Below are 13,781 nucleotides of genomic sequence, written 5' to 3' on the forward strand. Positions count from 1 at the left end.
ATATATATATACTGTATACTCTGCCTGTAAGTACACATAATATATATATACTGTATACTCTGCCTATAAGTACACATAATATATATATACTGTATACTCTGCCTGTAAGTACACACAATATATATACTGTATACTCTGCCTGTAAGTACACATAATATATATACTGTATACTCTGCCTGTAAGTACACATAATATATATATACTGTATAATCTGCCTGTAAGTACACATACTATATATACTGTATACTCTGCCTGTAAGTGCACATAATATATATATATATACTGTATACTCTGCCTGTAAGTGCACATAATATATATACTGTATACTCTGCCTGTAAGTACACATAATATATATATACTGTATACTCTGCCTGTAAGTACACATAATATATATATATATACTGTATACTCTGCCTGTAAGTGCACATGATATATATACTGTATACTCTGCCTGTAAGTGCACATAATATATATATATATATATATATATATATATATATACTGTATACTCTGCCTGTAAGTGCACATAATATATATATACTGTATACTCTGCCTGTAAGTGCACATAATATATATATACTGTATACTCTGCCTGTAAGTACACATACTATATATACTGTATACTCTGCCTGTAAGTGCACATAATATATATATATATATATATACTGTATACTCTGCCTGTAAGTGCACATAATATATATATACTGTATACTCTGCCTGTAAGTGCACATAATATATATATATACTGTATACTCTGCCTGTAAGTACACATAATATATATATACTGTATACTCTGCCTGTAAGTGCACATAATATATATATACTGTATACTCTGCCTGTAAGTACACATACTATATATACTGTATACTCTGCCTGTAAGTGCACATAATATATATATACTGTATACTCTGCCTGTAAGTACACATAATATATATATACTGTATACTCTGCCTGTAAGTACACATAATATATATATACTGTATACTCTGCCTGTAAGTGCACATAATATATATACTGCATACTCTGCCTGTAAGTGCACATAATATATATATATACACTGTATACTCTGCCTGTAAGTACACATACTATATATACTGTATACTCTGCCTGTAAGTACACATACTATATATACTGTATACTCTGCCTGTAAGTGCACATAAGGTACTTGTTTCCTAGCACGGCCACAATCTTAAGTAATCGTGTCCCTTAATTAAGGGACACGATTACCCCGATGGACCCGATTTCTTTTGAAATCAGGTCCATTTTGCCGGCTAGGAAACAAAAATCGGGGGCATCGCGTCGGTCGGGACCATTAACATTGGTCCCGACGCGACCGACGCGATGCCCCCGATATTTGCATTGACTTCAATGTTAAAAAAATTTTTAACATTGAAATCTTGTCGGGAACGGTAAAATATCGGGGGCATCGCGTCGGTCGGGACCATTAACATTGGTCCCGACGCGATGCGACGCGATGCACCCGATTTTTACATAGGATTCAATGTTAAAAAAAATTTTAACATTGAAATGGTGTAAAAATGTAAAAAAATGTGAAATGGGTCAATATGACCCATTTCACATTATAAATGTCCCCGTCGTCGCCCCACGATAGACGGCAACCCGAAGCGTGGCGAGCGCAGCGAGCCCGCGAGGGGCGGCGGTACGCGTCCTCCGACCTTTTCATGCCCTACTATCCACTAGGGCACGGAGTGAGAATAGAATAGTGTGGCGAGCGCAGCGAGCCACCGAGCCCGAAGCGTGGCGAGCGCAGCGAGCCCCGCGAGGGGACGCGGATACCTTCACAGGTAAACGCGTCCCTTCGCGGGCTTCACAGGTGTCCGTGGCGACGCGGACACCTGTGAAGCCCGCGAAGGGACGCGATTACCTGTGAAGGTATCCGCGTCCCCTCGCGGGGCTCGCTGCGCTCGCCACGCTTCGGGCTCGGTGGCTCGCTGCGCTCGCCACACTATTCTATTCTCACTCCGCGCCCTAGTGGATAGTAGGGCATGAAAAGGTCGGAGGACGCGTACCGCCGCCCCTCGCGGGCTTGCTGCGCTCGCCACGCTTCGGGTTGCCGTCTATCGTGGGGCGCTGTGTACGCGCTTCAATTTGGGGGGGTTTGGAATTTTTTTCATTCAATCCACTGTAAAATTTACATTGGATTTAATGAAAAAATCGGGTCAAAAATCGGTCGGTCGCGTCGATCGCATCGCATGCGACCAAATCGCATGTGATGCGATCGACCCGATTTTTTTCAGCACGACCACCCCGATCTTAATCGGTGTGGCCGTGCTAGGAAACAAGTACCGCACATAATATATATACTGTATACTCTGCCTGTAAGTACACATAATATATATACTGTATACTCTGCCTGTAAGTACACATAATATATATATACTGTATACTCTGCCTGTAAGTACACATAATATATATATATACTGTATAATCTGCCTGTAAGTACACATACTATATATACTGTATACTCTGCCTGTAAGTACACATAATATATACTGTATACTCTGCCTGTAAGTGCACATAATATATATATACTGTATACTCTGCCTGTAAGTACACATAATATATATACTGTATACTCTGCCTGTAAGTACACATAATATATATATATATATATATATATATATATATATATATATATATACTGTATACTCTGCCTGTAAGTACACATAATATATATATACTGTATACTCTGCCTGTAAGTACACATAATATATATATATATATATACTGTATACTCTGCCTGTAAGTACACATAATATATATACTGTATACTCTGCCTGTAAGTACACATAATATATATATATATATATATATACTGTATACTCTGCCTGTAAATACACATACTATATATATATACTGTATACTCTGCCTGTAAGTACACATAATATATATATACTGTATACTCTTCTGCCTGTAAGTACACATAATATTTATATACTGTATACTCTGCCTGTAAGTACACATAATATATATACTGTATACTCTGCCTGTAAGTACACATAATATATATATATATATATATATATTGTATACTCTGCCTGTAAGTACACATACTATATATATACTGTATACTCTGCCTGTAAGTACACATAATATATATATATACTGTATACTCTGCCTGTAAGTACACAAAATATATATACTGCATACTCTGCCTGTAAGTACACATAATATATATATATATATATATATATATATATATATATATATATATATACTGTATACTCTGCCTGTGTTATATATACTGAGTGTATACTGCATTGGAGGCAGTTGTGTTGCAGTTCGGGCACGCAGGGGTTACGCAGCTCCTGGCAGAACGTGATTTGTGTTGGGTACAATATACACAGCCCTGACTGTATCCCAGCGCCTGATGCGCACAGACGCGGATCCTATATTCAGCATTGCATCCATTATTTATGGCCTGCGTGTGGCAGTGTGGCAATAAGTAGGCAAATATTGCCTGTAAATACTGCAATTAGCAAGTTAACGAGCAGCGATTTCCATAAAGACAAAGAGACGCCTGGAGGAGCGATGCGCTGGGGGCAGATCGCTGTAACATCGCTGGGCGACTACGTTATCATTCTGCAATTGTTGGAACAACAAAAAAAAGACAATAATTGTGTTAATAAATAATGTGAGCGATGGTAGGTAGTAGGGTTCCTGCGCCCGGCCGTGGGAAGTGTGCGCAGGCACCACTGCTGCAGAATGCACCCAACTGCGTCCAAGCATCAAGTGGTTAAGCCAGCGGTGGCAGCGTCTGAGTTATCTCCCGATTGTTTTCCTTCACCTCTGTCTACTCTCTTCCTTTCTTTCCCTCTCTATTCATTTGCTCTTCCTTTGTCTCCTCCTCTCCTACTCACCCTCCCTCCTGCTCCTGCTGTGAGACACAGCAGTGAGGGAGAGAGCATCATCAGCCACACTGCTCCTCTGCCACAGCCTGAGACCTGCTCCTCGCTCTCCTCCTGTCTCTCAGGAACCCTGCTGCCCCTCGGGAAGCCCGAGGCGAGAGGTAAGTCCCACCTGCCACAGGTGATGGGGTAATGAGACTGGGGGGGGGTCCCCAAGCTCTGTGCAGTGGAGGGTAGGATTGATGCAACAGTATTTGTGCCCGCTGGGTCTCAGGTTGTGGTGATGGCTGGGTGGGCTGAGATGACTGCAGGGCTTGGGGGAGCAGAGAGGGTTAATGGCATGGAAACGCTCTGCGGAGCACAAGGCACTTTTTTTGCCCCTGAAAGTTCAGAGAGAGATGCTCTGCAGAGCAGAACAGGTTGGTGGGGCTTTGCGGCAATGGTAATGGAGGAATGTGCTGTCAGAAGTTCCCTATCCATGTGGTGGGGTCCTGCATTGGGAGCATACACCGAGACGTTCTGCAATGTAACCAGTGCATGGTCCCCTGATACCTGCTGCACTCCATCCTCCTGCTCCCCTGCAACCTGCTGCACTCCATACTCCTGCTCCCCTGCTACCTGCTGCACTCCATACTCCTGCTCCCCTGCTACCTGCTGCACTCCATACTCCTGCTACCTGCTGCACTCCATCCTCCTGCTCCCCTGCTACCTGCTGCACTCCATACTCCTGCTCCCCTGCTACCTGCTGCACTCCATACTCCTGCTCCCCTGCTACCTGCTGCACTCCATCCTCCTGCTCCCCTGCTACCTGCTGCACTCCATCCTCCTGCTCCCCTGCTACCTGCTGCACTCCATACTCCTGCTACCTGCTGCACTCCATCCTCCTGCTCCCCTGCTACCTGCTGCACTCCATACTCCTGCTCCCCTGTTACCTGCTGCACTCCATCCTCCTGCTAACCTGTTACCTGCTGCACTCCATACTCCTGCTCCCCAGTTACCTGCTGCACTCCATCCTCCTGCCACCTGCTGCACTCCATTCTCCTGCTCCCCTGTTACCTGCTGCACTCCATACTCCTGCTCCCCTGTTACCTGCTGCACTCCATACTCCTGCTCCCCTGTTACCTGCTGCACTCCATCCTCCTACTCCCCTGCCACCTGCTGCACTCCATTCTCCTGATACCCTGCTACCTGTTGCCTCCATCCTCCTTCTCCCCTGCCACCTGCTGCACTCCATCCTCCTGGTCCTCTGTTACCTGCTGCACTCCATCCTCCTGCTCCCCTGCTACCTGCTGCACTCCATACTCCTGCTACCTGCTGCACTCCATCCTCCTGATACCCCGCTACCTGCTGCACTGCATCCTCCTGCTCCCCTGTTACCTGCTGCACTCCATCCTCCTGCTACCTGCTGCACTCCATCCTCCTGATACCCCGCTACCTGCTGCACTGCATCCTCCTGCTCCCCTGTTACCTTCTGCACTCCATCCTCCTGCTACCTGCTGCACTCCATCCTCCTGATACCTGCTGCACTCCATCCTCCTGCTACCTGCTGCACTCCATCCTCCTTCTCCCCTGCCACCTGCTGCACTCCATCCTCCTTCTCCCCTGCCACCTGCTGCACTCCATCCTCCTGCTATATGCTGCACTCCATCCTCCTGCCACCTGCTGCACTCCATACTCCTGCTCCCCTGCTACCTGCTGCACTCCATCCTCCTTCTCCCCTGCCACCTGCTGCACTCCATCCTCCTGGTATATGCTGCACTCCATACTCCTGCTACCTGCTGCACTCCATCCTCCTTCTCCCCTGCCACCTGCTGCACTCAATCCTCCTTCTCTCCTGCCACCTGCTGCACTCCATCCTCCTTCCACCTGCTGCACTCCATCCTCCTCCCCTGCCTCCTGCTGCACTCCATCCTCCTTCTCCCCTGCCTCCTGCTGCACTCCATCCTCCTTCTCCCCTGCCACCTGCTGCACTCCATCCTCCTTCTCCCCTGCCACCTGCTGCACTCCATACTCCTGCTCCCCTGCTACCTGTTGCCTCCATCCTCCTTCTCCCCTGCCACCTGCTGCACTCCATTCTCCTGATACCCTGCTACCTGTTGCCTCCATCCTCCTTCTCCCCTGCCACCTGCTGCACTCCATCCTCCTGATTCGCTGCTACCTACTGCAGTCCATCCTCCTGGTCCCCTGGTATTTGCTGCACTCCATCCTCCTGCTCCCCTGCTACCTGCTGCACTCCATACTCCTGCTACCTGCTGCACTCCATCCTCCTGCTCCCCTGCTACCTGCTGCACTCCATACTCCTGCTCCCCTGTTACCTGCTGCACTCCATCCTCCTGCTAACCTGTTACCTGCTGCACTCCATACTCCTGCTCCCCAGTTACCTGCTGCACTCCATCCTCCTGCCACCTGCTGCACTCCATTCTCCTGCTCCCCTGTTACCTGCTGCACTCCATACTCCTGCTCCCCTGTTACCTGCTGCACTCCATACTCCTGCTCCCCTGTTACCTGCTGCACTCCATCCTCCTACTCCCCTGCCACCTGCTGCACTCCATTCTCCTGATACCCTGCTACCTGTTGCCTCCATCCTCCTTCTCCCCTGCCACCTGCTGCACTCCATCCTCCTGGTCCTCTGTTACCTGCTGCACTCCATCCTCCTGCTCCCCTGCTACCTGCTGCACTCCATACTCCTGCTACCTGCTGCACTCCATCCTCCTGATACCCCGCTACCTGCTGCACTGCATCCTCCTGCTCCCCTGTTACCTGCTGCACTCCATCCTCCTGCTACCTGCTGCACTCCATCCTCCTGATACCCCGCTACCTGCTGCACTGCATCCTCCTGCTCCCCTGTTACCTTCTGCACTCCATCCTCCTGCTACCTGCTGCACTCCATCCTCCTGATACCTGCTGCACTCCATCCTCCTGCTACCTGCTGCACTCCATCCTCCTTCTCCCCTGCCACCTGCTGCACTCCATCCTCCTTCTCCCCTGCCACCTGCTGCACTCCATCCTCCTGCTATATGCTGCACTCCATCCTCCTGCCACCTGCTGCACTCCATACTCCTGCTCCCCTGCTACCTGCTGCACTCCATCCTCCTTCTCCCCTGCCACCTGCTGCACTCCATCCTCCTGGTATATGCTGCACTCCATACTCCTGCTACCTGCTGCACTCCATCCTCCTTCTCCCCTGCCACCTGCTGCACTCAATCCTCCTTCTCTCCTGCCACCTGCTGCACTCCATCCTCCTTCCACCTGCTGCACTCCATCCTCCTCCCCTGCCTCCTGCTGCACTCCATCCTCCTTCTCCCCTGCCTCCTGCTGCACTCCATCCTCCTTCTCCCCTGCCACCTGCTGCACTCCATCCTCCTTCTCCCCTGCCACCTGCTGCACTCCATACTCCTGCTCCCCTGCTACCTGTTGCCTCCATCCTCCTTCTCCCCTGCCACCTGCTGCACTCCATTCTCCTGATACCCTGCTACCTGTTGCCTCCATCCTCCTTCTCCCCTGCCACCTGCTGCACTCCATCCTCCTGATTCGCTGCTACCTACTGCAGTCCATCCTCCTGGTCCCCTGGTATTTGCTGCACTCCATCCTCCTGGTCCCTCATCACCTGGTGCACTCCATCCTCCTGCTACCTGCTGCACTCCATCCTCCTGGTCCCCTGATACCTGCTGCACTCCATCCTCCTGATCAGCCACACTGCTCCTCTGCCACAGCCTGAGACCTGCTCCTCGCTCTCCTCCTGTCTCTCAGGAACCCTGCTGCCCCTCGGGAAACCCGAGGCGAGAGGTAAGTCCCACCTGCCACAGGTGATGGGGTAATGAGACAAGGGGGGGGGGGGGGGGTCCCCAAGCTCTGTGCAGTGGAGGGTAGGATTGATGCAACAGTATTTGTGCCCGCTGGGTCTCAGGTTGTGGTGATGGCTGGGTGGGCTGAGGTGACTGCAGGGCTTGGGGGAGCAGAGAGGGTTAATGGCATGGAAACGCTCTGCGGAGCACAAGGCACTTTTTTTGCCCCTGAAAGTTCAGAGAGAGATGCTCTGCAGAGCAGAACAGGTTGGTGGGGCTTTGCGGCAATGGTAATGGAGGAATGTGCTGTCAGAAGTTCCCTATCCATGTGGTGGGGTCCTGCATTGGGAGCATACACCGAGACGTTCTGCAATGTAACCAGTGCATGGTCCCCTGATACCTGCTGCACTCATCCTCCTGCTCCCCTGCTACCTGCTGCACTCCATACTCCTGCTCCCCTGCTACCTGCTGCACTCCATCCTCCTGCTCCCCTGCTACCTGCTGCACTCCATACTCCTGCTACCTGCTGCACTCCATCCTCCTGCTCCCCTGCTACCTGCTGCACTCCATACTCCTGCTCCCCTGTTACCTGCTGCACTCCATCCTCCTGCTAACCTGTTACCTGCTGCACTCCATACTCCTGCTCCCCAGTTACCTGCTGCACTCCATCCTCCTGCTCCCCTGCCACCTGCTGCACTCCATTCTCCTGCTCCCCTGTTACCTGCTGCACTCCATACTCCTGCTCCCCTGTTACCTGCTGCACTCCATCCTCCTACTCCCCTGCCACCTGCTGCACTCCATTCTCCTGATACCCTGCTACCTGTTGCCTCCATCCTCCTTCTCCCCTGCCACCTGCTGCACTCCATCCTCCTGGTCCTCTGTTACCTGCTGCACTCCATCCTCCTGCTCCCCTGCTACCTGCTGCACTCCATACTCCTGCTACCTGCTGCACTCCATCCTCCTGATACCCCGCTACCTGCTGCACTGCATCCTCCTGCTCCCCTGTTACCTGCTGCACTCCATCCTCCTGCTACCTGCTGCACTCCATCCTCCTGATACCCCGCTACCTGCTGCACTGCATCCTCCTGCTCCCCTGTTACCTTCTGCACTCCATCCTCCTGCTACCTGCTGCACTCCATCCTCCTGATACCTGCTGCACTCCATCCTCCTGCTACCTGCTGCACTCCATCCTCCTTCTCCCCTGCCACCTGCTGCACTCCATCCTCCTTCTCCCCTGCCACCTGCTGCACTCCATCCTCCTGCTATATGCTGCACTCCATCCTCCTGCCACCTGCTGCACTCCATACTCCTGCTCCCCTGCTACCTGCTGCACTCCATCCTCCTTCTCCCCTGCCACCTGCTGCACTCCATCCTCCTGGTATATGCTGCACTCCATACTCCTGCTACCTGCTGCACTCCATCCTCCTTCTCCCCTGCCACCTGCTGCACTCAATCCTCCTTCTCTCCTGCCACCTGCTGCACTCCATCCTCCTTCCACCTGCTGCACTCCATCCTCCTCCCCTGCCTCCTGCTGCACTCCATCCTCCTTCTCCCCTGCCTCCTGCTGCACTCCATCCTCCTTCTCCCCTGCCACCTGCTGCACTCCATCCTCCTTCTCCCCTGCCACCTGCTGCACTCCATCCTCCTTCTCCCCTGCCACCTGCTGCACTCCATTCTCCTGATACCCTGCTACCTGTTGCCTCCATCCTCCTTCTCCCCTGCCACCTGCTGCACTCCATCCTCCTGATTCGCTGCTACCTACTGCAGTCCATCCTCCTGGTCCCCTGGTATTTGCTGTACTCCATCCTCCTGGTCCCTCATCACCTGGTGCACTCCATCCTCCTGCTACCTGCTGCACTCCATCCTCCTGGTCCCCTGATACCTGCTGCACTCCATCCTCCTGATCAGCCACACTGCTCCTCTGCCACAGCCTGAGACCTGCTCCTCGCTCTCCTCCTGTCTCTCAGGAACCCTGCTGCCCCTCGGGAAACCCGAGGCGAGAGGTAAGTCCCACCTGCCACAGGTGATGGGGTAATGAGACAAGGGGGGGGGGGGGGGGGTCCCCAAGCTCTGTGCAGTGGAGGGTAGGATTGATGCAACAGTATTTGTGCCCGCTGGGTCTCAGGTTGTGGTGATGGCTGGGTGGGCTGAGATGACTGCAGGGCTTGGGGGAGCAGAGAGGGTTAATGGCATGGAAACGCTCTGCGGAGCACAAGGCACTTTTTTTGCCCCTGAAAGTTCAGAGAGAGATGCTCTGCAGAGCAGAACAGGTTGGTGGGGCTTTGCGGCAATGGTAATGGAGGAATGTGCTGTCAGAAGTTCCCTATCCATGTGGTGGGTCCTGCATTGGGAGCATACACCGAGACGTTCTGCAATGTAACCAGTGCATGGTCCCCTGATACCTGCTGCACTCCATCCTCCTGCTCCCCTGCAACCTGCTGCACTCCATACTCCTGCTCCCCTGCTACCTGCTGCACTCCATACTCCTGCTCCCCTGCTACCTGCTGCACTCCATACTCCTGCTACCTGCTGCACTCCATCCTCCTGCTCCCCTGCTACCTGCTGCACTCCATACTCCTGCTCCCCTGCTACCTGCTGCACTCCATCCTCCTGCTAACCTGTTACCTGCTGCACTCCATACTCCTGCTCCCCAGTTACCTGCTGCACTCCATCCTCCTGCTCCCCTGCCACCTGCTGCACTCCATTCTCCTGCTCCCCTGCCACCTGCTGCACTCCATTCTCCTGCTCCCCTGTTACCTGCTGCACTCCATACTCCTGCTCCCCTGTTACCTGCTGCACTCCATCCTCCTACTCCCCTGCCACCTGCTGCACTCCATTCTCCTGATACCCTGCTACCTGTTGCCTCCATCCTCCTTCTCCCCTGCCACCTGCTGCACTCCATCCTCCTGGTCCTCTGTTACCTGCTGCACTCCATCCTCCTGCTCCCCTGCTACCTGCTGCACTCCATACTCCTGCTACCTGCTGCACTCCATCCTCCTGATACCCCGCTACCTGCTGCACTGCATCCTCCTGCTCCCCTGTTACCTGCTGCACTCCATCCTCCTGCTACCTGCTGCACTCCATCCTCCTGATACCCCGCTACCTGCTGCACTGCATCCTCCTGCTCCCCTGTTACCTTCTGCACTCCATCCTCCTGCTACCTGCTGCACTCCATCCTCCTGATACCTGCTGCACTCCATCCTCCTGCTACCTGCTGCACTCCATCCTCCTTCTCCCCTGCCACCTGCTGCACTCCATCCTCCTTCTCCCCTGCCACCTGCTGCACTCCATCCTCCTGCTATATGCTGCACTCCATCCTCCTGCCACCTGCTGCACTCCATACTCCTGCTCCCCTGCTACCTGCTGCACTCCATCCTCCTTCTCCCCTGCCACCTGCTGCACTCCATCCTCCTGGTATATGCTGCACTCCATACTCCTGCTACCTGCTGCACTCCATCCTCCTTCTCCCCTGCCACCTGCTGCACTCAATCCTCCTTCTCTCCTGCCACCTGCTGCACTCCATCCTCCTTCCACCTGCTGCACTCCATCCTCCTCCCCTGCCTCCTGCTGCACTCCATCCTCCTTCTCCCCTGCCTCCTGCTGCACTCCATCCTCCTTCTCCCCTGCCACCTGCTGCACTCCATCCTCCTTCTCCCCTGCCACCTGCTGCACTCCATTCTCCTGATACCCTGCTACCTGTTGCCTCCATCCTCCTTCTCCCCTGCCACCTGCTGCACTCCATCCTCCTGATTCGCTGCTACCTACTGCAGTCCATCCTCCTGGTCCCCTGGTATTTGCTGTACTCCATCCTCCTGGTCCCTCATCACCTGGTGCACTCCATCCTCCTGCTACCTGCTGCACTCCATCCTCCTGGTCCCCTGATACCTGCTGCACTCCATCCTCCTGATCAGCCACACTGCTCCTCTGCCACAGCCTGAGACCTGCTCCTCGCTCTCCTCCTGTCTCTCAGGAACCCTGCTGCCCCTCGGGAAACCCGAGGCGAGAGGTAAGTCCCACCTGCCACAGGTGATGGGGTAATGAGACTGGGGGGGGGTCCCCAAGCTCTGTGCAGTGGAGGGTAGGATTGATGCAACAGTATTTGTGCCCGCTGGGTCTCAGGTTGTGGTGATGGCTGGGTGGGCTGAGATGACTGCAGGGCTTGGGGGAGCAGAGAGGGTTAATGGCATGGAAACGCTCTGCGGAGCACAAGGCACTTTTTTTGCCCCTGAAAGTTCAGAGAGAGATGCTCTGCAGAGCAGAACAGGTTGGTGGGGCTTTGCGGCAATGGTAAAGGAGGAATGTGCTGTCAGAAGTTCCCTATCCATGTGGTGGGGTCCTGCATTGGGAGCATACACCGAGACGTTCTGCAATGTAACCAGTGCATGGTCCCCTGATACCTGCTGCACTCCATCCTCCTGCTCCCCTGCAACCTGCTGCACTCCATACTCCTGCTCCCCTGCTACCTGCTGCACTCCATACTCCTGCTCCCCTGCTACCTGCTGCACTCCATACTCCTGCTACCTGCTGCACTCCATCCTCCTGCTCCCCTGCTACCTGCTGCACTCCATACTCCTGCTCCCCTGCTACCTGCTGCACTCCATCCTCCTGCTAACCTGTTACCTGCTGCACTCCATACTCCTGCTCCCCAGTTACCTGCTGCACTCCATCCTCCTGCTCCCCTGCCACCTGCTGCACTCCATACTCCTGCTCCCCTGTTACCTGCTGCACTCCATCCTCCTGCTAACCTGTTACCTGCTGCACTCCATCCTCCTGCTCCCCTGCCACCTGCTGCACTCCATTCTCCTGCTCCCCTGTTACCTGCTGCACTCCATACTCCTGCTCCCCTGTTACCTGCTGCACTCCATCCTCCTACTCCCCTGCCACCTGCTGCACTCCATCCTCCTGATACCCTGCTACCTGTTGCCTCCATCCTCCTTCTCCCCTGCCACCTGCTGCACTCCATCCTCCTGGTCCTCTGTTACCTGCTGCACTCCATCCTCCTGCTCCCCTGCTACCTGCTGCACTCCATACTCCTGCTACCTGCTGCACTCCATCCTCCTGATACCCCGCTACCTGCTGCACTGCATCCTCCTGCTCCCCTGTTACCTGCTGCACTCCATCCTCCTGCTACCTGCTGCACTCCATCCTCCTGATACCCCGCTACCTGCTGCACTGCATCCTCCTGCTCCCCTGTTACCTTCTGCACTCCATCCTCCTGCTACCTGCTGCACTCCATCCTCCTGATACCTGCTGCACTCCATCCTCCTGCTACCTGCTGCACTCCATCCTCCTTCTCCCCTGCCACCTGCTGCACTCCATCCTCCTTCTCCCCTGCCACCTGCTGCACTCCATCCTCCTGCTATATGCTGCACTCCATACTCCTGCTCCCCTGCTACCTGCTGCACTCCATCCTCCTTCTCCCCTGCCACCTGCTGCACTCCATCCTCCTGGTATATGCTGCACTCCATACTCCTGCTACCTGCTGCACTCCATCCTCCTTCTCCCCTGCCACCTGCTGCACTCAATCCTCCTTCTCTCCTGCCACCTGCTGCACTCCATCCTCCTTCCACCTGCTGCACTCCATCCTCCTTCTCCCCTGCCTCCTGCTGCACTCCATCCTCCTTCTCCCCTGCCACCTGCGGCACTCCATCCTCCTTCTCCCCTGCCACCTGCTGCACTCCATCCTCCTTCTCCCCTGCCACCTGCGGCACTCCATCCTCCTTCTCCCCTGCCACCTGCTGCACTCCATTCTCCTGATACCCTGCTACCTGTTGCCTCCATCCTCCTTCTCCCCTGCCACCTGCTGCACTCCATCCTCCTGATTCGCTGCTACCTACTGCACTCCATCCTCCTGGTCCCCTGGTATTTGCTGTACTCCATCCTCCTGGTCCCTCATCACCTGGTGCACTCCATCCTCCTGCTACCTGCTGCACTCCATCCTCCTGGTCCCCTGATACCTGCTGCACTCCATCCTCCTGGTGCCTCACCACCTGCTGCACTCCATCCTCCTGCTACCTGCTGCACTCCATACTCCCGATACCCTGCTACCTGCTGCTGTTCTCCATCCTCCTGATACTCTGCTGCACTCCATCCTCCTGCTCCCCTGTTACCTGCTGCACTCCATCCT

General features: G+C 53.8%; 1 protein-coding gene across 2 annotated transcripts in view; it reads left to right on the plus strand.

Moving 5' to 3' along the window:
• The window catches only part of DOC2A (double C2 domain alpha), a 132,999-nt gene that overhangs the window by 42,294 nt on the left and 76,924 nt on the right, over positions 1–13,781 (plus strand). Inside the window, exon 2 of one of the 2 annotated variants that reach the window (XM_083152386.1) lies at positions 3,912–4,030. In XM_083152386.1, the coding sequence (XP_083008512.1) occupies positions 3,912–4,030 (119 nt within the window). Of the gene's footprint in view, positions 1–3,911; positions 4,031–11,512; positions 11,661–13,781 lie in introns of those variants that run through there. The other variant, XM_083152387.1, reaches the window with a different exon arrangement.

Source organism: Crinia signifera, chromosome 7 (genome assembly GCF_055691185.1).
Source record: "Crinia signifera chromosome 7, ASM5569118v1, whole genome shotgun sequence".
Classification (NCBI taxonomy): domain Eukaryota; kingdom Metazoa; phylum Chordata; class Amphibia; order Anura; family Myobatrachidae; genus Crinia; species Crinia signifera.